At 53.2% G+C, this 27,570-nt stretch overlaps 1 protein-coding gene and 1 long non-coding RNA gene across 2 annotated transcripts in view; one reads left to right on the top strand and one right to left on the bottom strand.

The window, feature by feature from the left end:
* Window positions 1-13,309: 13,309 nt before the first annotated feature.
* LOC131399818 (uncharacterized) lies at window positions 13,310-25,638 on the bottom strand. The gene is made up of 3 exons (XR_009217241.1): window positions 25,517-25,638; window positions 20,790-20,964; window positions 13,310-13,740 (listed from the first exon to the last, which is right to left on the bottom strand). It is a non-coding gene; the product is annotated as an uncharacterized LOC131399818 (long non-coding RNA).
* The window catches only part of EDAR (ectodysplasin A receptor), a 32,166-nt gene continuing 19,627 nt past the window's right edge, over window positions 15,032-27,570 (top strand). Inside the window, exons 1-4 of the mRNA XM_058534327.1 lie at window positions 15,032-15,096; window positions 15,863-15,985; window positions 16,203-16,384; window positions 23,683-23,768. Of these exons, the coding sequence (XP_058390310.1) occupies window positions 15,046-15,096; window positions 15,863-15,985; window positions 16,203-16,384; window positions 23,683-23,768 (442 nt within the window). The 5' untranslated portion in view covers window positions 15,032-15,045. The remainder of the gene's footprint in view (window positions 15,097-15,862; window positions 15,986-16,202; window positions 16,385-23,682; window positions 23,769-27,570) is intronic.

A 27,570-nucleotide genomic window follows, 5' to 3' on the forward strand; every position in this document is an offset into this window, starting at 1 on the left:
TTTGCCGCTTCTCTGAGCTGAATCTGTATGTGAGCATAAAAACGTCTCAGGACAGAGGAATTTTGTTGAGGGTGATTATTTATAACGGCAAACAGGCTGCTGTTTTCAGCACACTAACAGTCTTTCTGAAGTGACTTTTTGAAAAGCATCCGATGGGCTTAGCTCTGGGCAAATGCCATCATTTTTCTCCCCCTTCGACCCTTCCCTTCTGGCCACGCTCACTGCTGGTGCGGGAAGGGGCTGCCGGGTTTATTTTCGGACCCTCAGAACTTGCTAGTAGCATCTGCGTGGCAACCACCAGCAGGGAGGCTGGGGAGGGAGGGGCTCGCAGGGAGCCTTTCAAAGGGAACAGCTCCCTGGAAGCCGTTTGGAAGCTGCGTCTAAGTCGGTGACTTCCAATTTGCTGTGGTGACTAGACGCAAAGGTGGCTGCAACCCACAGTCCTCCTCTGGCAGTGTCTAGACAGACTTACAGAAGCCAGGGAAAAACCCCTTTTGGAACCTGCCTGATATTTTAGTCACCTACATCAGATGTGAGGTCAGGACTGCCCCAGGTCCAGAAAACAACCAAAACCCATTTTTAAAATGTAATTTTAGCAAAAAGAAATCAAATGAGTGAATGGATGAACATCGTGGTGTAGCAGTACCTGGAATACTATTCAGTGATACAAAGGAACAAAGTATGAATGCTCAGAACACGAGTGAGCCGCAGTGTCCAGTGAAAAGGCAGATCCCAGGACACCTGCAGTGACCCATTCCCACAAGAGCTGGAGCAGGCAGGACCCATCCCAGCGATCCAAACGGGCCCAGCGGGCAGGCTGACGACAAAGGGGTACAAGAAGGCATTCTGGCAGCGACAAGGATGTTCTGTATCATAATTGGGTGGTGGTTACACGGTGTATACATCATCAAAGTCATCTACCTGTATGTTGGGGAAGAGGGAGAATCCCCCTCTGTCCTTTCCCTTAAGGTTCTTATGGCTGGCCAAATAATTAAAAGACAGGTTAGTAGGAGAAAATAATACCAAGTTTAATAACATGTATACATGGGAGAAACCAGGGAAACAGTTTCTCAACAAAATGGGAAAGGTTCTCATCTTAAATACTATCTTCAGCTAAAGACAAAGGAGGATGTTGGGGGGATAGTGGTTTGGGATTTCAGAGGAGAAGACAATTCACATGGAGAGGGAAATGTAAATGTTTGTCAGACAATTCTTTGCGGGGCCACCTATAGAGCATGTGGTCAGAGAGACAGGAATTATAGTAATCAAGCGTATGTAGATTTAAGTCCTCTCCTTCCGTCCTGATAAGAGTTTCCAGAAATAAAGCCCCCCTTCCCAGTACAGAGAGGAAGATACCTTTATAAATGTAAATATTTTGGTAAACAGAACGTTGAAAAGAATAGGCTCAGCAAGAACCCTCCCAGTCTGTCACTTTTAGGCGTAAATTTGGGGAAAGGTTCAAGTTTGTTTCAGAGAAAATAAGGTAAAAAGACATATTTCAGAGTGGCCAATTTTGATCTCCCACATGTACATGTGAAATATGCAGATTTCATCCTGAGTTAATTATACCTCAGTAAAGCTGACTGATTTTAAAAGTATAGTCTTAGCAATCAGAACATAAAAATATGTGCCATTAAACAGACAATAAACCGTCGGTTCTTAGGAGAAAGGCAGACTCGGAGAGCGTTGCTTTAATCGTTTTGAACTGTTTCCCACCTGGAGGTGCCCGTCCACCTGTGGGCCACAACGTGTGTAGCACGTTTCGTGCTGCAGCGGGCAAGAATAGAGCTCGCTGCCTCAGGGGTAGCTTGCCTGTTCTGTGCGTAACTCCACACTCACGGTGCATGACAGTGCTATTAGGTCTTTGCTGCGGAAGATGCATAGAGGACCTGACCAGCTTGATCTCCAGCCCCCGTCCTAGGCTGCGGGCTGTCTGGAGGCCTGCACGTGGCTGCCTCCCTGCACCAAGGCCCTCTTCTCTCTCTGGGCTCCAGACCTCAAAGAGAGGCACTGAGGGGGAGATTGGATGGATTGCGGGGGTGGGATGGGGGTGGCAGGCAGCGAAGAGCTGCAGGCCCTTTGCCTGGCTTCTGCACACCTTCACCTCACCTTCCCTTTCAGACAGCCGCCTCGGGAGGCCCCCCTGCCCAGCCTCCACCACCCATGTGGGAGCCATCGCAATCACCCACAGTAACAACCCTCAGCAGCAAGCCCTCTGAGGGCCCCTCAGGGCAAATAATGATAGCAATGATTTTCAGATCCTTCTGCTTCATTGCTTGCCACAGTTTCCTAGCTAATTTAGAATCTGTTGATCCCAGTGGCAATAGATGGTTTATCTCCTTCAACTTCCTTTACTTAAAGGATACCTTCACTGTCAAATTAACGTCTTTTATTTGGCTAGTATGGTTTGGGATTCTAGCAGTGTGTCTTACGGTAATTGTTTATTATGTTCTTGTTTGGGTTGTGCTGTTAAGCAAAATTGGTGGGATTGAGATACATTCATGTGTCTCGTAGGGAGCCTCACCTCCCTATCACAGTGTGAATATTTCAGGGTGCCAACCCACTGCTCTCGAGTGGACTCCAGATACACGAAGACTCACTGGACTGGGGGCAGGGTTGGCTGAAAGCACTGCTGTCCAAACGTCTTTGAGCTGACGAGAGCAAAGAAGCGAGGACAGTGAGCCGAGGGAGAGCCCCCACAGCAGCCCCTGGGCAGAAGACGAGAAAGAGTTCTCGATTTCATCAGAACGCAGTTTAGGAAGTAACTCATTTGCCTGTTGCTGAGAGAAGAGGACAGAGAAGTGACCTGTAGGGAAGGCACTGTAGCTTTCAGTTGCCCAAATGGGACATGCCCTCCCCTGGGCCTTAGCCCATGCTGTTCCCTCTTCCTTTTCCTCTACCTTTCCATTGTGATTCCTGGCCATCCTCCCTTCTCTGGGTCTGAGACAGTCTTCCTGACCTCCCCAGTGGGGCCAGTTTTCCCCACATGTGACACACACCCATGAGCTCTCACTGCACCCGTCACTCATTTCCCCTCCTCAGCGTTGACCTCACTGTGCTACCCTTGCCTTTCTCATGGTCTCCACCACATTGTGAGGCACTGCCCCGGCAGGGATTGGGTCCATGTGTTGTTCAGCCTGGTCTGGAGCAGGTATTCAATGAGTATTGCATGCATGGATGGATGGCTGGAAGCATGAACAGATGGATCAATGGAAAGAAGGATGGATAGCATGCATATTAAAGGGCTGGAAAACAGCTGCTGTTATGTCTCAATAAAATTTCATGTTTATATGTGAGTCTAGAAAAACTTGCATTTTGTAATTTAAAGCAATGCATTTTAGTTAAATGCTTTCCCTCGATTTTGATAAGTCAATAAGATAAGGACTTCTTTTAAAGCTTCACCAGAGGGCTGACCTGGTGGTGTAGTGGTTAAGTTCACTTACCCTGCTTGGGCGGCCCAGGGTTCGCAGGTTCGGATCCCAGGTGCAGACCGATTACTGTGTCGAGCCACGCTGTGGCAGCATCCCATATGAAGTGGAGGAAGATGGGCACAGATGTTAGCCCAGGGCAAATCTTCCCCAGCAAAAAGAGGAGGATTGGTAACGGATGTTAGCTCAGGGCTAATCTTCCTCACACACAAAAAAAATAATAAAAATAAATAAATAAAACTTCACCAGGCTTATCACTTCTACAAGATCCTTTCAGCTCTGAGGCATTAAATGAAATAGAAATGAAACTGTGAGCACATATCTTTGCAGCAGGAGATTTGGATAAGGATGATTGCTCTCCCTCCGAACTTTCTGCATGGATGTCTCCTGGCCACAGTATTTTCATGAGCAAGACTTCAAGATCATAGTAGCATCCAAGTGCCACGTTCTGTTCCAAATGAAGGGGAGTGCCTCCCTCTGCCTGCAGGCCTGCCCCAGTCCTGTCACTGCACAAATGCATAAGCACCTGCTTGTAATGTAATTCGTATTCCCAGAGGCTCAAACCTCGTGTGACAAGCAGTAATAATAATTTTGGTGTTCTCAGCCTTCATTCTCTGTCCCTTGGGGATTTCTCTCGAGTCTTGCGGCGGAGGAGAGGTGCCTGTAGGTCTTGACAGGACTTTTGAGCCTCCTTCTCTTTTCTCGAGCACTCCTTGATCCCTGGCCACACTGCCCTGGGAGGACTCTTTTCCAGGCAGGGCGGCCCAGGAGTCAGGCCCTGTGTGGCAGCCTCGCCTCCCCAGCCAGAGTGGCTAAGAATAGTACAGGCTGTTTAATTTGCAGGGCCCGGTGCAAAATGGAAATGTGGGGGGTGGGGATGGCGGGGGCTCATTTAATAATCACTAAGAATGTCAATATGGCAAGCACAGGGCCCCTCTACATGGCCAGCTTGTGCAACTGCGAGGTCCAAAGCCCAGGGCTGCAAGAGAGGGCCCCTCCCAGCATGCCTTCCAGGCTCTTCCTAGCTCTCCAGTGAAGACTTGACTAAAACAGATGTGAAAGAGAAGGAGTTAATCTCTTCACAACCTAGCATTAATTAGCACTCTCCAACTGAGAGCAGAGAAGCTTCCTGGGAGCCATAAATCACTTCAGATGGAAGTGTTTTCAGCTGCTCTGATAATGACCTCCACAGGCTCCTGGAGGGTGAATGCAGGTCTGTCTTTGTTGGTGGGAAGTGGAGGCCTCTGGGGCGTCTAGGGAGCAAAGGAATCCTGTTGCTATGTGGGGAGGAGGCTACCAGCAGCCTTCCCCTGGGCCTCCTTCTGAGAGTGTGGGAGGCCAGGAGGAGAGGGTAGTGTTGGGTGGGCAGGGAGCAGGGAGCCAGCTATCTGGCCGCTTCCCCAGAATACAGGCAGCTGCCAGCACCTCGCCTCTTTCCACAAAGAGCTTCCACTGAGGACTGGGGTAGGCCGGCCACAGCCCTCTCCCGTCTCCATCTGGCAGCACTCTGCTTGCTGGGGTGGTTGGTGGAGCCTCTGTCCCCAGTCACAGCAGCCTGTTGAGGGCGAGGGGGCGCCGTCAGCCAGCACCACCTTCTGAGCACCCTCTGGCAAGTGAGCACGCTGGAAAGGTGGAAGGGGCCAAAGACAGAGGGACCCTTGACCTACGCACTTAAAAAGGCAACTCTGAAGGGCTCCTGCCTACAGCCGCGTTGCCTCAGCCCCTTCCCACGGATTCGGGACAGGCAGTCCCTAAGGTGTGGCTCTGCGGTTTAAACTTGCCTTCCCAGAGAAAAGAAGCCTTCTGGGGAGAGGCAGCATCCTCATATTCAGGGGTGGTCAGATCGAGCCAAGGGGTGACCCAACTGGATCCAAGAACATGAAGCTGCCCGAGCCAAAGCAGGGACTGACGGTCAGGTTCTAGAGGTGACCACTGACCTGGAGCACAGCTCCTCCTGCTGTGGTGCCCATCTGCACTCTGGGGGGGCCGTGCTGACCAGTGTCCACTGAGGCAGAGCCACCCCTCTGAGGGTGAAGGTCATTCCAAGGGGCAAGCTGCCCAGCAGGAAACGACCTGAGGGAGTGGGTCTTAGTGACCACAGGAAGTGACCTAAACTTTTGTATGATTATGTGCTCAATGTCTGTCTCCTGGACAGGTAAAGATCCAGTAGGGCAGGGACCTTGTCTGTCTGTCACCGTCCCCAGGGTCTATAAGACCACTACACAGCAGCAGCTCTGCTGTCTCTGTTGAATAAATGAATGAATGAGCCGACAGACAAAAGCGGAGGAATCACAGGTCCAGTGCACGTACTGGGTGGGGTGATGCTGAAGACGACATTTGTTCCTTGGGAGAGGATCAGCACGTAAGGAGGGAGAGACCCTGGAAGAAACCCTTGCCTGGGTCTGCGGGTGGAATCAAACACGACAGTGAGTGAGACGTTACCAGGAGGCCGTGTGGATCGGCGCTTTTCAAACGCCCATGTGCACACCGACCTCCGGGGATCTGTTTGGAAAGCAGGCTCCGATGCAGCAGGGCTGCCAGGCACCTGAGATGCGGCATTTCCCACAAGCTCCGGGGCTGCTGGTGCGGCTGGTCCAGGGAGCACACTCCAGGCAGCAAGGCTGGCCGGGTACTACTCTTCGTGGCCTAGCGTCCTCTGATTTTACCTTGATCCCAGCCTTGTCTGAATACCCAGGCTCACTTCAGGCGCAGGGAGAAAAGGTCAGGTGTGCATTTGGCTGGTGTGAAGGGAAGGCAGGCTCACTCCTCTTGCACCACCCCTCCCCACCCCCGGCGTCACAGGCTCGGAGTCCTGGGCAAAGGGCTGAGCTAGCAATAGCCTGAGGCTGGAGGACAGCCTCCTCCACCTCTGAGGCTGGGAACTTACAGAAGACAGTGGTTCCTCACACCGATTCGCCAATCCCCAAGGCAAGGCTGTGCTCATAATTCTTACACACATACATGCGAGGTCCTTGTGGTCTTACCAGTCAGTTAGAAACATCACCAAGCTGGTTAGAAAGCCTGCAGCGAGGTGAGATGTAATCTCCTGGAGAAACCGCCACCGGCTGTGGCCACAGGAGCAGCGGCGGGGCGCCAACCACAGGGCGCGTGCCTGGGGCTGCCAAGCCCTGGTTGTGGACATGCTGCACAGCCTCCCTGAGCTGCTGGCTCTTGGAATACGAGAGTCCTGCCATCTGACTGATCCTCCCAGGAACGGTGCCGGAGGGAGTGCGTGGAAAACTGCCAGAGGCTCTTAAAGGAGAAGGCGTTCTTGTTCTGCTAAGCGCTCGTGTAGAAGCAGTAACTCCAGCCGTCCTCATGGGAACTCTGAGCTGAGGTCAGCTCTCTCCCACAATCTCCCACAATCCCAAAGCAGGGCGTCACCGCATCTGCTAGGAACACCTTCCCCTTTACAAACTCTGCAGTGCTCCCATGCCTGCTGAGCCCTGTCACACTTGGGGTCTCCTCACACCAAATACTCAGTGGCAGAGGGGGCCCCATTATTCTGTTTTTGGAGAGGAGAATGTGTGCTGCCCCTTGGCGGGTTGTGGGAGTACCACGCAGGGCAAGAAAGTGAAACCTCCTGAGACCAGCCCCAAGGGGCCGCACAGTCCTGCGGACCTCTTCATTCCTTTTAAATAAAAAGACGCGTGTCTACAACCCAGGTGGAACTGCAGCTCAGTCACTTGTATACAAGGGGGCAGTGGCGAGCAGGGGGCAGGCTCTGGGGCCACACCGTGAGGGTTCCAATCCCAGCTCTGCCCCCACTGCTGGGCAGCCTTGGGCAAGTTATGCAGCCTCTCTGCGCCTTGGCTTCTGCATGAGCAAACAGAATTACAGGAGTCTCTACCTGCACAGCAGTGGTGAGGATTAGGTAAGTTAATACAGGCTAAAGTGCCTGGCCCAGTGTTGGGGAAGTGCTAAGCACTCAAGAAATGCTAGTGAGGAGGAGGATGGATGGATTCAACACCTACTGTGTGCCGGCACTGCCGGCAAATGAAGTTGAGGACACGAGTGGACATGGCCCCGGCCTCCAGGAGTGAGTGCCCCCGGGTGTGCTGCTGGAAACGCCCTGGGAAGCAGGCGCACAGTCTGTCGTGTGGAGTCCGTGTGTCTTCCATCCAGAGCACGACCCAGTGCTGGGGGTCTCAGGCCATGCGTCCCTCTAAGCGCCTCTGGGGGCTGTCGCTCTGTGAGTTTCCACGGCCGCTCTGTTCACACCGTCCTGCTTCAAATGGAGCTAAAAGCACTGGCCTCGTCTTTCATCTCCTTGAGAAAACCAGTTGGGGAGCAGTTTATTTCCAGATAAGCAGGACTTCTCCTCACCTCTTGGTCTATCACATTAGATACAGCTTAGCTGCACGTGGGAATGGGGTATCCTTTCTTTACTTTTTATCGTGAAATAGTTTCAAACATTCATCATCATTTTGCCAAATGTGGTGTCCTTTGCCCTTGAGTTCCCTTCTCATGGGCACAGAAGGATGTGCTTCCCCAACTCCTTGAACCCTGGCTTTCTCCTGGGTCCTGGACAGACTCTGCCAGCAGAGCGAGTGATCCACTGTCCCGAGAAAGGAAGGCCCGTGAGGAGAGGGTGTGTCCGTTTCTTCTCTGCCCCTCCCCGAGGCCTCGACCAAGGCTTCTGTCTCATGAATAAACAGGTCCTTGCCCCGTGTGATGGGAAGGGAGGGGCTGGGCTGGCTTCACCGGCCAGCCCACATAGGTCCGCTAGAACCCAAGTCACCCTGTCACTGTGAAGGCTGTGTCTCACCCTTGCTCAGATCCTTCTGAGCTCAACTCACATATGCAGCCACCTGAGGCGGCCTCCTCTTGGAGGTCCTCCGGGCCCTCAGATTTCCACCATCCACGACACCTCACCTGCCTCTGCTGCCCGCTCAGTAGCAGCCTCACATACCCAACAGCTGAGCAGACACCTGGGCCAGCCCCAGCGCTCTGTCACTTCTGACACTATCCTGTCACCTCTGACACTATCTGTGCTCTCCTGACAACTCTGCCTCCCCAGTCCTGGCCCTTCTAGGCTCTTCTCTCTGCCTCTCTGGCTCCACCCTAGGTCAGGCCACCATCATCTCCTAACAGGGTTCCTCCCTCCAGTCTTGCCTTCATCTAAGCCAGTAGTTTTCAGATTACAAATCATGTCCCAGTAGTGAGTCATTAAATCAATTTTATAAGCTGCAACTACCACCATTTTTTAAATGGAATAAAAATAATAGGCCATGGGGCTGGCCCAGTGGCATAATGATTAAGTTTGCACACTCCACTTTAGTGGCCCAGGGTCTGCAGGTTTGGATCCCGGGCGTGGACCTATGCACCACTTATCAAGCCATGCTGTGGCGGCGTCCCATATAAAGTAGAGGAAGATGGGCACGGATGTTAGCCCAGGGCCAATCTCCCTCAGCAAAAAGAGGAGGATTGGCAACAGATGTTAGCTCAGGGCTAATCTTCCTCACCAAAAAAACAATAATAATAATGGGCCAGAACAGATCATAGTCCATGGCAGAGAGCAAGTATACATGTTGTTTCGTGCATCTTCTATCTCGACTGTGTTGGTAACATGTTTGTGTGTTGGGTCACACTGTGACACTTGGTTCCTCTGTGGGTCTCCCCTTCTCTCACTGCAGTAGAAAGTTGGTCCTCACTCTCTCACTCTATGGCACAGCCTTTGCACAAGTCGCGTTGCAACCACCCGACTTCATCTGACCTCACGCACCGCCCACATCCCACAGCTCCACCTCTGGCAACTTGGGCCGCCTACTCCCCTTTCCTGCGGGACCTTTTGCCATCTCTTTCCCACCTCTTACTGCCCTTCAGGACTCGGTGAGACTCTGCCTGCCCTGATCTCCCCAAGAATGGGTCAGGTGCCTCCGGGGGTGCAGGACACCAGCTCCCCATAACTTCTCCCCAGCTCTACATCCACTGGCCTCAAGTTGGGTAGCTTCCATCAGCAGCTGAAAGGCCACAGCGCGAGTCTTTACAGCACAGAAATAGCCACAGTGCAAATCAGGGCCTCCCCGCCCCACACACGTGAGCGTCTTGTCCCTCCAGCCCTCAAACTGTGTGTGACCATCTGTTGCCCCTCGGTCTCCAGTCACCTGAAGAGCAGGAGCTGGGTCTCATTCTAGTGAACCCCACCCTGTAGCCCAGAATTGGGCCAGGCTGGAGATGCTTCATAAACAGTTTTGAGTGGGTGTAAGAAAAACACTCCCGAGTTGCTATGTCTTAACTGCAACCCTCCAGGTTAACAAACCACAAGCTTCCTGAGGGCCGCTCCTCGGGGGAGCTACCCCAAATCCTCTTGCTTTGTGTGAAATGCCGAGCTCGCCCCCCAGCAGGTTTGAGCAAATGCTTGTCTGTTGACTTGAGGCCCCAGGGAGGGAAGATTTCTTGATGGACGCCCCGCTTCATATTTGGGGCTTAAGTGTGTTTTGATCTTATCCTGATTCTTAATTTCTGTAGCTTGTGAGAGAGGTCTTGCGCGTTAGGAAGTGTTGCTGTTCTGGATTTTGGAAGACAACTCTGTTTTCCTCTTGTTTCTCTGTTCCAGTGTTAGGAAGGCTGCAGGAGGAGGAGGCAGGGCCTGGCCCTGCTCAGCTCTGCGAATCTGCAGGGCGCCCACCAGGGCACTTGAGGAATTGGAACCAGATGCTGAACAGCTATTCCCAGAGCATCCTCACCTGCCCAGGTCTCCAGAGGTCAGACTGCCTGGTGTTGGCCAAAGACTTGCCATAACGGGGTGTTGTTACAAGGAAACCTTGTGCCAGATATGACCAGGCTGAGGCTGAGGTGGTGGTAACGGAAGGAGGCCGAGTTCAAGTTCAGAAATACTTGGGCCTCCCTTCTTCCCCCATATGAGGAAGGTGTTCTTCTTATGCCCATTTTACAGATGAGGAAACTGAGGCACTGAGAGGCTGCATAACTTGCCCAAGATGTGATTCAGCCCTTGCTTGTAATCACTACATGGCACTTTTTTTCCTGTGTGGTTAACAGCAGGTTCGGGATTGCTGGCTGAGGTCCTAGCATGGTGTGGAAACAGAATAGACCAGCGATCCCAGCAGCAGGAATCTCTCCCACAGCCCTACAGTTCCAGCATGTTCTCCCCACCAACCCTTGATTTAGAGATCATTTGGGGAAATGAGGGGTGAGCTGGAGCAGTGCCTCACCAGGGGTCAGAGTTCCCCAGTCACAAGCTGTTATTTTTATTCTTGTTGTTATTCTAAGTGGATATCGTGTTGAGGAAGGAATGGCTGAAAGGCAGAGAAGTCAGGTGTCAGTGGAGGGAGAAGAGTCAGCTAGGGCGGGGATGGCAGAGCTGTTCTTTCTGTAAAGGACCGGATGGTGGGTGTGGAGGGTGACCGGTGGTAGGGTCAAGTGGTATCACGGATGTGGCCACAAGCACCAGGCAACCAGACCAGGTGGCAGCTGGATTCGCCTGTGGCACCGTCCGCACACCCGGCAACTAGACCATCTGCCAACTGGGCAAGTCCACAAGTGAAGCAGCAGGCTTGTCTGTCGGTTGACGCGAAGGGACGTTTTGATGGCCCCTCATCTCTCCATCACTGTCATCCTTGTGGACGGCTCAGCCACTTCCCTGAACCTCTGACAGCTAGTGGGCAGGGGTGCTGCCCTGCACAGCGGGTTGAGGATCCCCAAAGTATAAACAACCAGGAGATCACGGCTGCGAGCCGCTCCGGCGGCCCCACTGCTCCCAGGCAGCTGGCTCCCTAGTGCAGAACCACATTCTGCGACGGCAAGTCAGCTCAGAAAAGGAATCCTGGGGCTGGCCCCGCGGCGCAGCGGTTAAGGGCTCGCGCTCTGCTGCTGGCGGCCTGAGTTTGATACTGGGCGCACCGGCGCACCGCTTGTCAGGCCATGCTGTGGCGGCGTCCCATATAAAGCGGAGGAAGATGGGCACGGATGTTAGCCCAGGGCCAGTCTTCCTCAGCAAAAAGAGGAGGACTGGCATGGACGTTAGCTCAGGGCTGATCTTCCTCACAAAAAAAAAAAGGAATCCTAACCAAAGGGCTGCCTGGGCCTCCTTGCCCACCCGCTCACCTTCTTAGAGAATTAGTAATAATAATAGAGGCGCACCAAAGCCACAGACTCCTTGTTTTCACTTGTGTATTCATTTGTCTTTCTTTTCTGTCTCCTTGGGTTTGCCGGGGAACACCTTTGATGAGCCCTTCAATAAGTGCTCCCAGCTGACACTAAGGCTCGCCGGCCCAGCGCCCCTGGGTTTACCAGGAAGCCCTCCCAGGCTCAGCTATAATTAGAAGTCAATTAAATTAGGAACCCTTAGTATTGTTCTTGGAAGGACTCCCTGGCTGCAGCTCTCCTTGGGAGACCCAACTCTGTGGAAACCCACCTCTGCTACCCACAGTCCTGAAGCCAAGGCCAGGCCAGTGGGAGGAGCCGGTTCCTACGTTCTGTTTCTGGCTTTGGTTTGCACCTCACCCTCCCCAGCCAGCGGGGCTGCAGGCCGGCCTCGCTTGCCTCTCACCTGGCCTGCCCTAGCTTGCTCTGTTGCTAGAAGGAAAACACCGGGAGTTCACCGCTGGGCCGGCCTGTGCTTTAATCTCGCCTTAGTCCAGTCAGTGTCTTTCAAATGTAAATGTAGTACTGAATTGCAAGACTGTGTGCTAGAAAGTGGGGAAAGACAGCTTTCGTATCTCTTCAAGAGATTCCAGAAAGCTAACCCTGCCCCAAACACCCCTGAGGTTCCTCACCGCTGAGAGACACCTCCATGGTAACCATGCCAACCCCGGGAAGATCCAGGCCCTGGGCCGGGCTGTGCCGCCTGCCCCAGAGTCTCGGGTCGGTCTCTTTCCGTGGGGTCAGCCCCCAGGGCATCCTTCCCCAGCCTGTTCTCAGAGCAATCAGAGACACACTTCTTCCCAAAGGAAATGTCTGTATTGCCTTTTTTCCTGATCACAGTTCACATGTACTCTTCTCCATCATTCTGATGGTAGGAATTGTATAAAAGGGCATGTTCCCCATCACCCTCACTCCATGCTTAGTCACCCACCCTATTTCACTCCCTGCCAAACAATCTTTGTTGAGAATCTAGTGGCTGTCACTCCAGACCTGCTTCTATTATAGAGAAACTTGACAAATGCAAACCCACAGCTGTTCTTCTGGTGGTTTCTCTTTGTAGAGCCCTGCACGGTGTTCCACGGAACGGATGTTCCATTGGGTCTTTTGTTTCTTTTAATGATAAATAAGCACAATATCTAAGGCTCCACCTGGATTTTATCCAACCTCTTGTGGGAAGCGTGGGTGCCTGCTGCTCCCCGTCAGGAGGTGGGACAGGGAGGGACGGAGGTGGGGCAGGCATCATCCCTGAAGAAGCCAGAGCCCTGCTCTCTGGAAGGCCTGCAAAAGCTGAGAGGCAGGCGGACTCAGAGCGCCTGGGATGTGTCCCTCACTGGCCTCCCACTACTTTTTTTTTTTTTTGGGGGGAAGATTGGCCCTGCGCCAACGTCTGTTGCCAATGTTCCTCTTTTTCTTTTTTCTCTCCAAAGCCCCAGTATATATGTTGTATATCCTAGTTGTAGGTCCTTCTAGGTCTTCTGCATGGGACACCGCCTCAGCATGGCCTGATGAGCAGTGAGTACGTCCGCGCCCAGGATCCGAACTGGTGAACCCTGGGCCGCCGAAGCAGAACGTGCTAACTTAACCACTACGCCACCAGGCCAGTCCCCCCAGCTACATATTTATGTGTTGGGTGCTTCTCCTAAATGTGCATTCTCCCCCAAAATCTCACTGCACAAGGCACTAAGTCCTGGGGTGTTTACAAAAGAAGACCCTGTCTGTACGCTCAAGCAATTAACTTCTCAGCAGCCCCCCCACCCCACCCTACTAACTGGCCCCTGGTTTTCTTCTCTCAGCCCTTCCCCAACTCTTGACTTACACAGCCCTCCCTCTTTCTCTAGCTTAATTTCTATATTTCCAATAAATAATCTTCTGGCTGCTTTTCTCCCTAATATATTAGGTTATTGTATTGTAAAAACAAAGTTCAGGGCTTTCCTCCTAAAAAAAAGGAATGGTTTCCCATTGATCGGGGCTCCTGCTTTGAGCTACCCTGCACAGTCTTTTTTTGTGTGGTTTTGGGAATTACGGGTTTCGATGACCAACGATGGCTCACCAGGACCAAGAGGATCCAGGGGGTGAAAGTTCTTGGGGGGCTTCCCAAGGCCCAGTTTGACTTCTGGTCTGAGTCAGAGTTGATGCTGAAGACTCCTCACACAGCCCCGCTGTTAGGTGAAGGCACACTCTTTTGTCTCTAATTCATCTGGTCAACCTTAAAAATAAAAATGGTAGTTATTTTACCAGCAAAATGAGTTTATTTGGGAATACAAAAGAATTGCAATTCAGGATGTGCATGCTATGGCAGACCATAGACAAATCCAACAAACAAGGGAGAGGAACATCATTTTATAGAGAAAAAGGAGGAAATTGGGAGGGGTTGTTTTGAAGGAAAGTCCACTGGAGAGAAGCAAGACTTCAGGCTGGTGATGGTTGCTCACTGGCAGAGTTGACAACCCCAGTTGTCAATTTCTGTTTGGGATGCCACTTACCATCTCTTCCTGTAATTGATCATCTGCCTGTTGACATTTCATTCTGCTGGGGTCTGTAATCCACCATCTTTTCTGTAATTGACCTTGAGGTACTGCATGGGAGCACCCTGTTCTGGCCTCCGGACTCCATTTTAAATGAGGTTTCTGTTTATTAAATTACACAATCCCCAGTGACAAAGCAAGGCAACAGTGACCTAGACTGTGGCAACTGGGGAATCTAGGCGCTCATGTGAGCACATCCTCTCTCTCTGTTCAGCCAGGCTCCCAGGTAAAATTGCTTTGAATGAGAAACACAGGTCTCCCTTTCTGAAAGTGGAAAAGTGAAAAATAACACCTCCTCCTTAAAAGTTGGGGACAAGCATCTGAACGACTGGAATGTAGCCATCTTCTATTCATTAAGCAGCTGTGTGACCTTGGGCAAGTCACTAACCTCTCTGGGCTTCCGTTGTCTCAACTGTAAAATTTAGTAGTTGAACTTATACATTCTCTTAATCACTTTGATGGATGACCCATTCTTAACAGAGAGAGGGAAGAACCTTACAGCAGGGCTGGGAGAGCGGGAAGTAGGGTGGGGAGGGAATGGGCCACATTGTGCTTCCTGGCACTATATCCAGGGGTCCCCTGGAGCCAGAGGGTCAGCACTAGCCTGGAGCACCTCGTTCCAGGGTTCTTCAGACTCTCCAAGCAGGTGAAGCTATTGGTCACTGCCCCCACTTTACCAATAGGCCCTCGGTGTGCTCTGGTCCTTCCTCTCTGGAGGTCTTTCCCGGGGACAGGGGTGATGCTGGGAGGGCCATGAATGGAGTCTGTCCGAGGGGGCTGGGGCTCAGCTTAAAATCTGCCTTTACTTTTCGGGTGTATTCGTTTCCCACTCTGCTGGGAGGTCCCTCACACCCAGTAGGATACAGTGAAGGCAGGGACCCAGGCTAGGGGCTGGGCTGTGGCCAGTCCATCCTGGAGCAGCCTCGGGCCTGCAGGCACCAAGGGCGCTGATGAAGTGTGTCTTGCAGGTGAACCTGCAGGGGAGGATGGCTCACGTGGGAGACTGCAAGCGGACACCCTGGCTCCCCGTCCTGCTGGTGAGTGGGCTGAGCCCCTGCCTGCCCTACAGCCTCACCCCCGAGAGAGCCCATGGCAGCCCAGGCGGAGTCCCAGTGGGAGCTCCCGTCCGGGCTGTGTCCTTCACCAGCCACTCCACCTTGGGCCAGTTCCTTGGTCTCATAAGCCTCAGTTTCCACAGCTGTGAAATGGGAACAGTGATAACAGCACCTCCTTCACCGAGTTCTGGGGGTGCAGTGCGATGATGCCTGCAAAGCACTGACGAGCGCCCCAGGTTCACATTAGACTCTCTGGTTGGTGCTCCCTTGATAGGGTTTCATGGATAGAAATGTCCTGAAATGCTTATTTATGTTGTGATGTGCACAACCCAATGCCTGTGTGATGAGCACCATGCCTGTGGGACACGTAGCTGAGGGGAGGCGGGAGAGGAGGACCATGTGACTAAAGCGGCTGTGCTCTGATGCTCCGGGAAGGGGCCCCTTGTCCATGTCTTTGGAGAGAATGAGAGAAAGATTTCATGGGTCAGGCCTCAAGGATGGGGTTCCTGACGCAGGACGAGAGGGAGGCAGGAGTGAGGCCAGCTGGTGGGCAGCGGGTGGCCTGCACAACTTATTAGCTAAAGGTACTAGGGACTTGGCACCAGACAAGCACCGACTGACTGAGTGAGGCCCTCACCAGCGGGCTCTGTCCTCAACCGACCTCCAGGCTGTCTGGGTGCTGACCCCAAGTAACTATATGTGTCTCCAAGCATGTCAGGAGGACAAAACATCCCCTTTCTTGTGGCAGGTGTCTCTGATGTGCTCAGCCAGAGCAGAATACTCCAGCTGCGGCGAGAATGAGTACTACAACCAGACCACCGGGCTGTGCCACGAGTGTCCCCAGTGTGGGCCTGGGGAGGAGCCCTACCTGGTAAGGCCCCCTGCCTGTCCGCCAGGCCACAGCCCCCAGCCTGGTGAGCTCTCCCTCCTTCACGCCAGTGTCCTTACCCTAGCTTGTGTTGTTCTACATGTGGTCCCTGAGCTAAATCAGTGCCCGGTGCACCCTGTGTGCCCAAGGACCGCGGGTCTGGTCATGGCAGCTGCGGCCCCTGTGCTCACCTGCGTCCTCTGTCCTCTTCCTTGGCCAGTCCTGTGGCTACGGCACCAAAGATGAAGACTATGGTTGCGTCCCCTGCCCGGCGGAGAAGTTTTCCAAAGGAGGCTACCAGATATGCAGGCGCCACAAAGACTGCGAAGGCTTCTTCCGAGCCACCGTGCTGACACCAGGGGACATGGAGAAGGACGCTGAGTGTGGGCCTTGTCTCCCGGGGTAAGCGTGGGCACTGTCAGAATGCACCCCAGGACGCTTTCTGCAGAAAGCCCTGCATGGCCCACTGGTGAGGACCCTGCAAACATGAGTACCTCAGGCCTGCAGCGTAGCATCACTCCTACCGTTTGTCCTGGTCTACGAGGGGCAGCTTGGTAGGGAGGAGGGCACGTGTCTGCAGTCAGGAAGCATGGCATCTAGGATGGCAAGTCCCACCACCCTTCACAGGACACGCGGCCCACCCAGGCTCAGCTCCTGTGTCTCTTAAGTGGACATTAGTCATAATGATATCCTCTGACTAGCCAAATCAAACAAATTTGTTGAACACTTACAATGAGATAACACATGTGGAATGCTTTGGAGAAAAGAAAACTAAAATTCCATACAAAAGTATAATTTTTAGTATTCTGGAAAAAACTGAGGGTAAGAGCTACTAATAGGAATATTTGAGTCATATGGTGCCTGTAATTCCACCACAGTTCTGTTAGGTATTGAAAGCGTTCCCAAAAAAGCAAAGTGAAAATGCAACTAGCCTGAAAGATAGAAAGATAAAATCTTCCTTCTTATAGGCAAGACACACAGCAAGTTCTACGTGAGATGAGGAAAACACAGCCTTGACACCCAGTCAATACCAAGTGATGGCTGTTGCTTCTGCCTTCTCTAGTGGCCACACCACGTAATTCTTGCAAGGGCTGCAGATAGAAACTAAAAGCCGTGGTGAAGGCTACACGGTGGTAGAGGTGACAAAGGCGGTGGAGATGGTGGTGGTGGTGGAGATAGCGGAGGTGATGGTGATGACGGAGGTGGTGATGAGGGAGGTGGTGGTAGTGATGATGAAAGTGGTGATGAGGGAGGTAGTAGAGGTGATGGAGGTGGTGATGATGCAGGTGGTGATGAGGAGGCAGTCATGGTGGAGGCAATGGCAGTCATGATGGAGGTGGTTATAATGGAGGTGGTGGGGATGATGAAGGTGGTGACGATGGAGGCAGTGATGATGATGATGGAGGCAGTGATGGTGGAGGCAGTGGTGGTGATAATGGAGGCAGTGGTGGTCATGATGGAGGTGGTTATAATGGAGGTGGTGGGGGTGATGAAGGTGGTGACGATGGAGGCAGTGATGATGATGATGGAGGCAGTGATGGTGGAGGCAGAGGTGGTGGAGGTGATGGCAGTGGTCGTGGTGGCAGCAGCATTTTGAATCGTACACTATACTTTACAACCCACTTGTGTTATGTCCCTGGATCACTGTATTGAATTAACAGGAGGAAGAAAATAAGAAGGATATATCCAAATGAGAACACTGTGCTAGAAGAAGTCTATAAGAAGAAGGAAATACAAAAAAGGCAGAAAGACCCACCAATTTAGAAATAGACTGAAAGTGAATAACTCTTTAAAATAAGGAGATATTTTAAACTTGCAGAAATTAACCTTAGTTCCAATTTGTTACTGAGAAGCATCCATTTCCCTGGTTTCCACCACTCTCTCTCTGTTGGTGACTGCCTCCCACCTCCAGTCTCCCTAGTTTTTCAGACCTACCTCCTCAGCTGCAGACCTGCATGTCCACATATCTGCTGGACAGCTCCATGTCAATGTCCCTGACACAGAGTATGATTCAAACATACTTGTGAAATGAATAAAGAAAGCAGGGGAACATTATCGCAGAACCTTATTTTTCAATATGCAAAAATGCTGGTAGCCATACCCAGGGAAGGTATTAGACTGTTCTCTTAGGAAATATGATAAAAATAAAAGTTCTGTAGCTGAGTAGTTAATTTAGTTGAGGATATTGTGTTGTGGGGGCTCCATCAAAAGAAGCACGTTAGAAGAAGCAGAGTCGACGCATTCCCAACCAGTGGGACAAGTGTACGCAGAGGGACTGCTCTGTGCAGACACCGTGCTTGGCTATGAACAAGAGAAATTCAGTAGGATCTGGACGTTAGATAGCTAGACTCAGTCTCTGATAACTTATATACTTCCTAGAACTTTATCTTGACTGGTTTTTGTTGGTACAGATACACGATTCATGAAAGAAATGCAGAGTTTCATGGATTAACTATAGACGTTCCAAGGAAAAGCATGCACACCTTGCCATGCTCACCTCGGAAAGAAAACGACCCTCTTTGCAACATCTGAACTTACTTTGACAGCCTCTCAGTGTGAGAACTGACTTGACACAACTTATCATAACCACTCCCACATTTATTTTAGTAAACCTTTGAATTAAGAACCTGCCAAGTAGGTACTCGTGGGACAAAGAGGAAGGATGTGGTGCCTCGCTCTCCAGTGGAGGAGTGAGACAAGAAAGTAGTGACCACAGCACAGTGTAGTAGGCACACACAGTTCTAGAAGTCTAGGAAGGACCCTCACTCCCTGGCTGGAGAGGTGAGTCAGGAGGGGTCTTAGAAGGCTTCTCAGGGTGACGCTGGGACGGTAAATAGGACAGAGCTTTCCAAGTGGAGACGCTCATGCCAAAGCGCAAAGGGGTGAGCAATCCAACAGGATGTGGAGCTGTCGGTCCCTGTGGCCAAGTAGAAGGTGCACGCAGCGGGGTGTAGAGACACCAGCGAGGAGGGCAGGGGCCAGATGGAAAAGGGTTCTGGAAAATGATGCTGAAGACTCGAGTCTTCATCTTGATGCTGACGCGGGTCAGCATGCAGACTTCTAAGCGGGTGTAGGACACAAGCGGGCTGTACCTTGATCCTCTTGTCAACAGTGAGGAAAACATGCTGACTAGGGGAGAGATGGGAGCCCAGGGATCAGGGATGAGCTGGGAAATGGTGAGAACTGGGACAAGGGAGAAGCACTGGAGGTTGGAGGGAGAGGAAAAATCTGAGAGTGTGTTGGAAGACAGCAGTGACTGGAGTTGCAGACCAGGTGCGTGTGGGGTGTGGGGAAGGAGACTTTGAAGAGGACTCTCAGATGTCTGCCCTGGCCAGCTATGTGGACCAAAAGTGATGCCATTTGCTAAGATGTGGAATACAGGAGGAAGAGAAACTTTGATGGAGACTTGGAGGGAGGACAGAGGAGATATGTGTGGAATTTGAAGTGGTTCTGATATTCAGACCAAGACATCTAACACATAGATGGATAAACGGGTATGAAGCTAGGGTCGACATCTGGACTAAGGGTCAGGATCTGAAAGTTATCTACACATTAATGGTGTGGGAGCCGCTGGTCTAGATAGGCTCCTCCAGTGAGGCAGCTTCGTGGAGGGGGCAGAGGAGTGGGTGCAAAATGGAGCCTCGCCCATCAGCATTGCTGGCTTTGACCCAGCCACGGTTCAGACTGGTGCGTGCATCCCCCGGTGGTCTGTGAGATTCGGCCATGATTTTGTTCCAGATGATCTAAAAGGGGCAGTGTGTGTGTGCACATTGAGCAGCCTGTTCCATTCTTACTTTGATCCACAGACTTTCTAGCCGGAAAGGACAAGCCCTGGGACCAATGCTCTAAATAACCCTGTCCCACAGGCAGGTGCCGGCTCAGTCACTAGAAAGGGTGTTCTGTGGCAATGAAAACAATTTGTTTGGTCCCAGTACCTTTATCAGAAATTTGATAATGGAATGGTCGTGAGCTCCTGCCTCTAGAAGGCTTCAAAAGATATGGATGACCATCTACAGAATTAGTGGGGAAGCTGGCATCTGTGCTCTTAAAAGGGTCCTTCTGGCTCTGAAATATTGAGTAACTCCCTCCCTGCTCCTGAGAACAGCGACCTGCTTATTCCACACTTTTTCTTCCGCACCAGAACAAGGGGAGGCCCCGAGCACTCACTGAGGGGAGGGTATTGTGCAAGAGACACAGCTCAGAAGGCATCTCCACTCCTCCTCACAGTGCTCCACGGAGGGGAAAATGTATAGTCACTTTCCAGTTTGGCTCTGCAGCGTGATGTGACTGTTCAAATAAATCGCTCCCAACCCCAAGGCCACCGAAACAGAAAGCCCCTTCATCTCCGGTCCTCATCTCGGCTCTGATGAGCTTGGTGCTTTATCAGTAGGACCCCGGAGGCCTGCTTCCTGCTACATGCCCTAGGTTTAGAGAACAAAACAAAGCTCTCATGCTGTGTCACAGGGGAGACTTATGAGGAGTTTTGGCAGGTCAGCATCATGAGCCCACTGAAAGGCTGTTTCATTCCCGAGTCCCTGGTCCCAGGCTGCGTGGCAGGCCACCTCGTGTTTGTCTTCCTACCGCCACAGGGGCCTTGGCCCTCTTGCCTTGTGGTTTGGCAGGCACTCTCTCCTTCTTCTTTGCCCTCTCTGCTGTGTATCAGTACATGGCCGAGACACTAGCTAAACAATGAGTGATACCGGGGCTTTCCTGTTGAGCAAGGCTTGTGTGGGAGGACCAGGGAACAAAGCAGAAGAGGAAGAGAGGAGAGGTGAGATTTCACAACCTCCCCCAGGCATCATCTTACCCACTGGACAAGCTCCAGCTGGCTGGGTTCCACACTGTCCACTCCCTTCCAGTGAGGCATTCTAGGATGGTTGGAGGACGAAGTGAAGGGCACAGCGTTGTTCTACGTTCCAATGTTGTAGAAGGAAAAGGAAGCATCCGATGGCTCAGTGACATCCATTACATGCTTAGGAGCCCTGCGAAAAGGAAATCTTTAGGGAAAATCTATATACCTATTTATTGACCTGGAGGAAGTCAATCCCTACATAGAAGATTCTAGAGGCCCCATTTAAACTGAGTCTTGTCTTGGGCTACTCACTCTAATCAACCCTTGAAGAACAGGAGAAAAAAAAGAACTAGGGAAAAGTCAAAATATAGATCAAAGTGTAGGAAATTAGACTTTACAGAAAGACAAAGGGACCCAATACTCTTCAGCGGCGCCACAGATCGCTAAATGAACACCCAGCTTCAAGTTGATGAAAATCTGTCAGATGGAAGAAACTAAACAATTATGCTCCACTCCTCTCTAGCCCAGGATGAGTGACACGGATGTAAACCACACCAGGAGGAGTTGCGGTTAGTCCTAAAGAGAAAAATCTAACATTTAAAAACGTCCTGTGCAACAATGCGTGTCAGAAAATGTGTGAGGTATTTCACGCTTAGGCTGAGTCAGGCAGCACAGTCCCATTGCAGCCTCCTGGAACCGACGTCTTTCTTAAAATGTATAGCCTTTCAATGTTGTTTCTTTGCTAAGTTATTTAATAGGTTACCCAGCTTGCTCCGGATGCCTTGTCAAGGCGGCAGGCACAGCTGCCGCCATTCAGAGCCCCCATGGGAATCAGAGAGAGAGGCGCCCACTTAGGATGAGAGCAAGAAGATGCCTGTGTGCCGAGAAGAGGTAGCAGACTAGCCCCAGGAGGGAGCGGGCCCCCCGGGTGTGCACAAAATGTGGCGGCCCCGGGGCCCCTAGGGGCACCCAGCTCTAGGCCCAGATGTTCTACACCCACCAAGGTGGCTGTGGATCTTCATCTAAGACCGAGCTCAGCACCCCAAGTATTAACCAGGATGGGCTTAGCTGTGGTTCTGCTGTTAGGAAAGGGAAGAAAGATGCACAAAACACGCTCGGGGCTTTTTGTCAGCCTCAGCACTCTCCCAGTCCATCCTTGCCAAGAACCTTCCCTGCTCAGTACCTAGCACAGGGTGCTAGGAATACAGCTTAGGCTGCCCCTGAGCACTCCCAGGCCGTGGGGGAGACAATTGAGATCTGGTGGGAGAAGATGTGCTGGAGATGGAGCTGAGAAGAGCAGAAACTAATAGCCCCAAGAGACTACACTGGGTCTGGAGGTCAGAGAGCTGCAGGGGGGCTGGCCTGACTGACCCGGAGCCTGTCACCCTTGTGAGGCCACACGCAGACGCACACCCCCTCCTGGGAGCAGGTGCCTCGTGGGCCTCAGTATCTCTTCCTGCTTCCCAGGGGCATATGCTTCTGGAGGGTGGCAGAATATGTGTCTGAGAGAGGCTTTTTCCAGAAGGCTTAACTGTAAAACTGACTGCTGTGGCTTCTCTGAGGGGTGTTTTGAGATTGGTTAATTAATGTTTACAAGATACACAGGGATCTGAGGATAAAAGGCCCTGAGGAAGGGCGGGCAATTATGATCATAATGTTACTGGTAATGGTCCAGCTCACGGCGGCTGGAGTCCAAGACTCCCCCCAGCGCTCCTGCACCTCGCTGCCACTTACACTGCTGCTGGCAGACGCCTGGGTGTGCAGGCTAATAAAAAAGAGATTAAGAAACAAACACGGAAAAATCCAATAGCAGAGAGGGATTTTTCATCTCTTGAATTGTAATAAGGGAAAACGTTGGCACCAGCTCACTTTATTAATTGACTTCTCACAATGTGATAAATGGCTCCATGATCACGGCTGAACGTGTGTTTATGGAAAACGGGCACGCGCCAAGAGAAGTGCCAAAGTCTGCAGGTGGAAAGGAGCCTGAGCTGTGAGCGTCGGAGGGGAGGACGGCGGGCCAGGAGGCGGCGTGGCTGCAGAGAGCTCTGCCGGGAGGGCATCCTGAGAGTCAGCATGGTCATGGGGCTGGCATGTGGACATCAGAAAGCTTGAAAGATAAAATGGAACATCAATGGGGGTAAAGGACTTCAGACAGTCTTACTGTGAACGACTTGTCCTTTTCTTTGTGCGCAATCCCAGCACAAACTTACGTAGGTGTCTTCAGTCAAGTGCTTCCTGAGGAGGAAGCAAATGCATTTCAGGTATGACTTGACTGTATTTCAGGCTGACCTTAAGGCCCTCTGTGGTGACCTCTCTAGACATTGCCACTGTTTTGCTGTCTGCTGCAGCCATGCTTTGCCGGCCAGCTCTGTCCAATCTCGGTTAGCAAGTGTTCAGGTGGTCCAGGATGTCCCAGTGACCCAGGCGCTCATAGACACCTCTGTCAGTAATCCCACCAGGCTGCAGGCTCTGAGACAGGCACTCACGGAGAGGGTGCTCCTCCTCCAGAGGGGCCTGGCTTCCTGGTTGGTGAGACACCCAGAGAGCTAAACAGAGCCTACATGTGGTGGGCATGCAGGTAATTCTAGCGGACGATGTGATGAAGATGATGACGACACAGACACACCAAACAAATCCATTGGTGAGAAAACCAAAAAGGGGAGACATTAAAAGAAAGGCTCACACTGACCCTATATTAGAAAAAGAATATTCCATTTCAAGACATGCTGAAAACCCCCAAGGAAAGTCAGTGGTCAAAATGGGCTGCTGGCTCCGCAGGGTTCCCAATTCCCAGGGGGTCTGTCTCATGCCTGACTTTGACCATGGGCATGCCAGGTGGTCAGTACTTGCTTGTGGTCACTCCGGGCTCACCTGTCTGCTTTGTCTTTTGTGGCCCTCCCTACAGCTACTACATGTTGGAGAACAGACCCAGGAATATCTACGGCATGGTCTGCTACTCCTGCCTCCTGGCACCCCCCAACACTAAGGAATGTGAGTATTCTCTGTCCTTCCACCAGAACCACACTGGCTCAACACTGACGTCTCCCGTTACACGGTGCTAGAGAAAGAAGCCAAGCCACCAGTCCTGGCGCCCAAATTAACCACAGTGAACACGCAACCAGAAATGCCCCCATGGCCTGACAGATAGACAGCAGGTCCATGAAGGGAGGTTTGCTGTGGCCGAACCATGAGTCAGAGACTCAGGTCAGTCACCAGCTACCTTGAACAAGTCACACCACCTCCACGAGCCTCAGTGTTCTCGTCTGTAACATGGGGGTACAAATCTGAATGATCCGTCTCATGCGATTATTGGAAAAACCAGTGAAATCACAGATGCCAAGGTATCTTGTGAAGTACTGCAAAGTGATAGACAATTATAAGCTCTCAGATATATTTTTTTAAAACCAAAATTTTTTTTAAACCGCAGTTAATGAGATAGATTCCACAAAACCCATGTCAACAATGAGTTTCAGGAGTATAGAGTCCCACTGCGGGCTGTTTCTTTCCTGTTCTCATTTTGGTTTGACTTTCATGGCATCTGTTGATGAGCAAGGGCCAGGAACCGCTGCTTCTGAGACTGCAGCGTGTGGTCTCTCGGATCTGCGGTCTGCAGGCGGGATGGATGGGCAGCGGGGAGGAAACTGGAGTCTGGTCCCTGGGCTGCAGGAGCACTTGCCTTGCCGTCCCTCCAGCTCTGTCCCCACGCTAGGGCATCAGGGGGCCCACAGCAGGACCCTGCCTCTCCTCGCTCTCCATGAGGCCCTGCCTGCCCCATTTTCTCACAATAATCTTGTCGTGGAGATAGAATAAGGAAGGGCCTGCATCTTAAGAGCGCTAGGAGGAAGGAAAGGAGACCCAGAAGAGGGGAGTGGCATCTCCTCTCACCTGCAGGTTCAGCTGGACAGAGTGCTCTGGGCAGTGGGGCAGGGTTGCCTGCAGGAGGACCCTGCCCTCCCTTCCAAATCGCTTAAGGAGGTGAGCCTGGCAATAACCGACTTGATTGTCTTTAAAGCTGAGCGTTCCTCCCCATCCATATGCTAATTAATTCACAAATTAGAGGAGGCGCCAGGGCTGGGGCTGCCAGCAGGACCTGAGGTGCAGTCAGCTGCCACTGCTGATGTCTTCTGCTAGTGAATGGACAGGATTCAGTCCCCCATAGTTGTGGGGTGAAGTCCTCACCTGGGAAGGTGTCAGACACCCATCACCTATTGAGAAAAGGCTCTTTGCCTCTGGAGCCTGGGAAATAAGCAGCTCTTCCCCATGGGGCCCTTCTGTTTGAAAGCTCACCCACACAGGGGCTTTGCTAGCCACCTGGCCAGCGGAAGAGCTCGAAGTCCAGGAGGAGTGCATCTGTCCTCTCTCTGTCCAACAGTGAGGTCCATAACATGGGGGAGAAAGCAAAGGGACTTTGAAATGAGTGCACACCTTTCCTAACTCCTAGCCCTTAACTGCTTAACTGAAATCCAGCTCGCGTTGTAGAGTCCAGCCCTGAGGGAGGGCAGGAAAGAAACAGAAACTGAGAGGCAGGGGTGACATGGTGAATGGAGTCCTGTCTGCATCAGAGTCTCAAGTGTGGACATGGAAATTATTCTCTCCACCTCTGCGGTCTGCACTTCCCTCTGCACGGGTCCTCCATCCAGAGATCTTTTTACCCAGGCCTCCTGTTCAGAAGTCTGCAGATAGAACTACAAAGTCTGGTTTTGACCACAGCCCCCATGAAGACAGAGACCCAAACTCACAGGGCTGTATTCAGCGGCCCCGCCACAAGAAAGCCAGGAAGACGGTGAGGCCTTGTTCGTCAGGACTCTGAGGTCACCGCTGGCTGCCCAGGTCCCACCAGGCTCTGCCCTCCCCGAGCGCACGGTCAGTGGTCCAGAGCTGCTTTGGCTGCAGTCTGAGACGCTGCTTCGGTTTTAATAGGATTTACCCAGGCTCTCCACACGCGAAGCTCACACCCTCGATACTGACTGAGTAGTGGATTGTGCAAACGCACGTCCAAGACAGCTTGGCGGCTGGGCAAGCCTTCGATACAGGCGCACACGTGTTAGGGATGGAGCACACCGCGGGAGACCGTCCACCGAAAGGAAGACACCGCTGCAGGAGGGAGCCCTGGGCGGCGGCCTGTCTCGCCTGGGGCGCAGCCCGAACAAGCGCCTGGCAGCTCCTCAGCAGAAGACCCGGAGAAGGCGCCGCAGCTCTCTGCACCCCCACGGGCTCCCCTCCCCTCACCTCCTCTGCACCCCCGCGGGCCCCCCTCCCCACTCCTTTTCTCCACCCCCGCGGGCTCCCCTCCCCTTCTCTCCACCCCCACGGGCTCCCCTCCCCTCCCCCAAGGGCCGCCCCCACCTCCTCCTCCCCGCTCCCACGGACTCCCCCTCCTCCTTTCCGCCCCCACGGGCTCCCCCTCCCCTCCGCTCCCACGGGCTCCCCCCCTCCCCCAAGGGCCGCCCCCACCTCCTCCTCCCCGCCCCCACGGACTCCCCCTCCTCCTTTCCGCCCCCACGGGCTCCCCCTCCCCTCCGCTCCCACGGGCTCCCCCCCTCCCCCAAGGGCCGCCCCCACCTCCTCCTCCCCGCCCCCACGGACTCCCCCTCCTCCTTTCCGCCTCCACGGGCTCCCCCCTCCCCTCCGCTCCCACGGGCTCCCCCCCTCCCCGCCCCCACGGGCTCCCCCCTCCTCCTCCTCCCCGCCCCCACGGGCTCCCCTCCCCCTTCCTCCTCCCCGCGCCCACCGGCTCCCCCCCTCCTCCCCGCCCCCACGGGCTCCCCCCCCTCCTCCTCCCCGCCCCCACGGGCTCCCCTCCCCCTTCCTCCTCCCCGCCCCCACGGGCTCCCCTCCCCCTTCCTCCTCCCCGCGCCCACCGGCTCCCCCCCTCCTCCCCGCCCCCACGGGCTCTCCAGCTGCGGTGCTCCTCCTCTCTGTGCAGTGGGATGGCTTTCGTCCTTAGAGAACTGGCGGCTGGCTGCGTGGCGCTATGGAGCGGAGGGCGGTGAGTCTCTAATGAGAGGCCCCCAGGGAGGGCTCCTACGTCACACAGGGCTGGGCCCCGCCCCTGGGTCAGCAGGACCCGGTGGGGCCAAAAACTTGCATTTCTAACACGTTCCCGGGGGAGGCCTGGACCACACTTGGAGCACCCCTGGCGTGGGGCGTGAGGTGTGAGTAGTCCCTGCTCTGGACCGTCACTGCCGGCGTTGAAATTCCTGTTCAACTTGGGCGAGTTCTCGAGCCTCAGTTTCCCCCCTGCCTGTCGTGTGGCGGGAGTGAGCCGCCACGGTGCCGGTCAGTGCGACGTGGCCCTGCCGCACCCCCTCAGGAGGCGTGGACAGGCACCACACAGTTGTTTTTAAGATGGAATGAAAATCGTTCTCGTTTCCAGCGCCGCCAAGCAGTGTGAGGGCAAGCCGAGGACAGCCGTGGGTTCCTGTCGGCCCTGCCTTTGGGCCGTTGTCATCCCGGACAAAACAGACGTGTGTGGACCCCAGGACTCGGGCCGGGGACTCGGGCCGTAACGCCGTGTGTCCATGTCAGCTGGGAAGCCGCCCGCACTGGGCTCTCGCTCCCGTGTAACTGAAAATGCTGCCCTCGCGGTATACCAGTAGGGGTGATGTGCACGTGCACAAAGCACTTTGGAAACTGGAAGCACGAAGCACGAGTAAAAGAAGCCTCTTCCCTCGGGGGGGGGCGCCCAATGCCCTGGACGCGCCGGGGGACTCAGGGCCTCCGCTCCTCTCCTGCTTGTGACTTGCTCATCGGGAAAGCTGCAGGCCTGCCTTCCCGACGGACGTGTGGCTGC

This window comes from Diceros bicornis, chromosome 40 (genome assembly GCF_020826845.1).
Source record: "Diceros bicornis minor isolate mBicDic1 chromosome 40, mDicBic1.mat.cur, whole genome shotgun sequence".
Classification (NCBI taxonomy): Eukaryota; Metazoa; Chordata; class Mammalia; order Perissodactyla; family Rhinocerotidae; genus Diceros; species Diceros bicornis.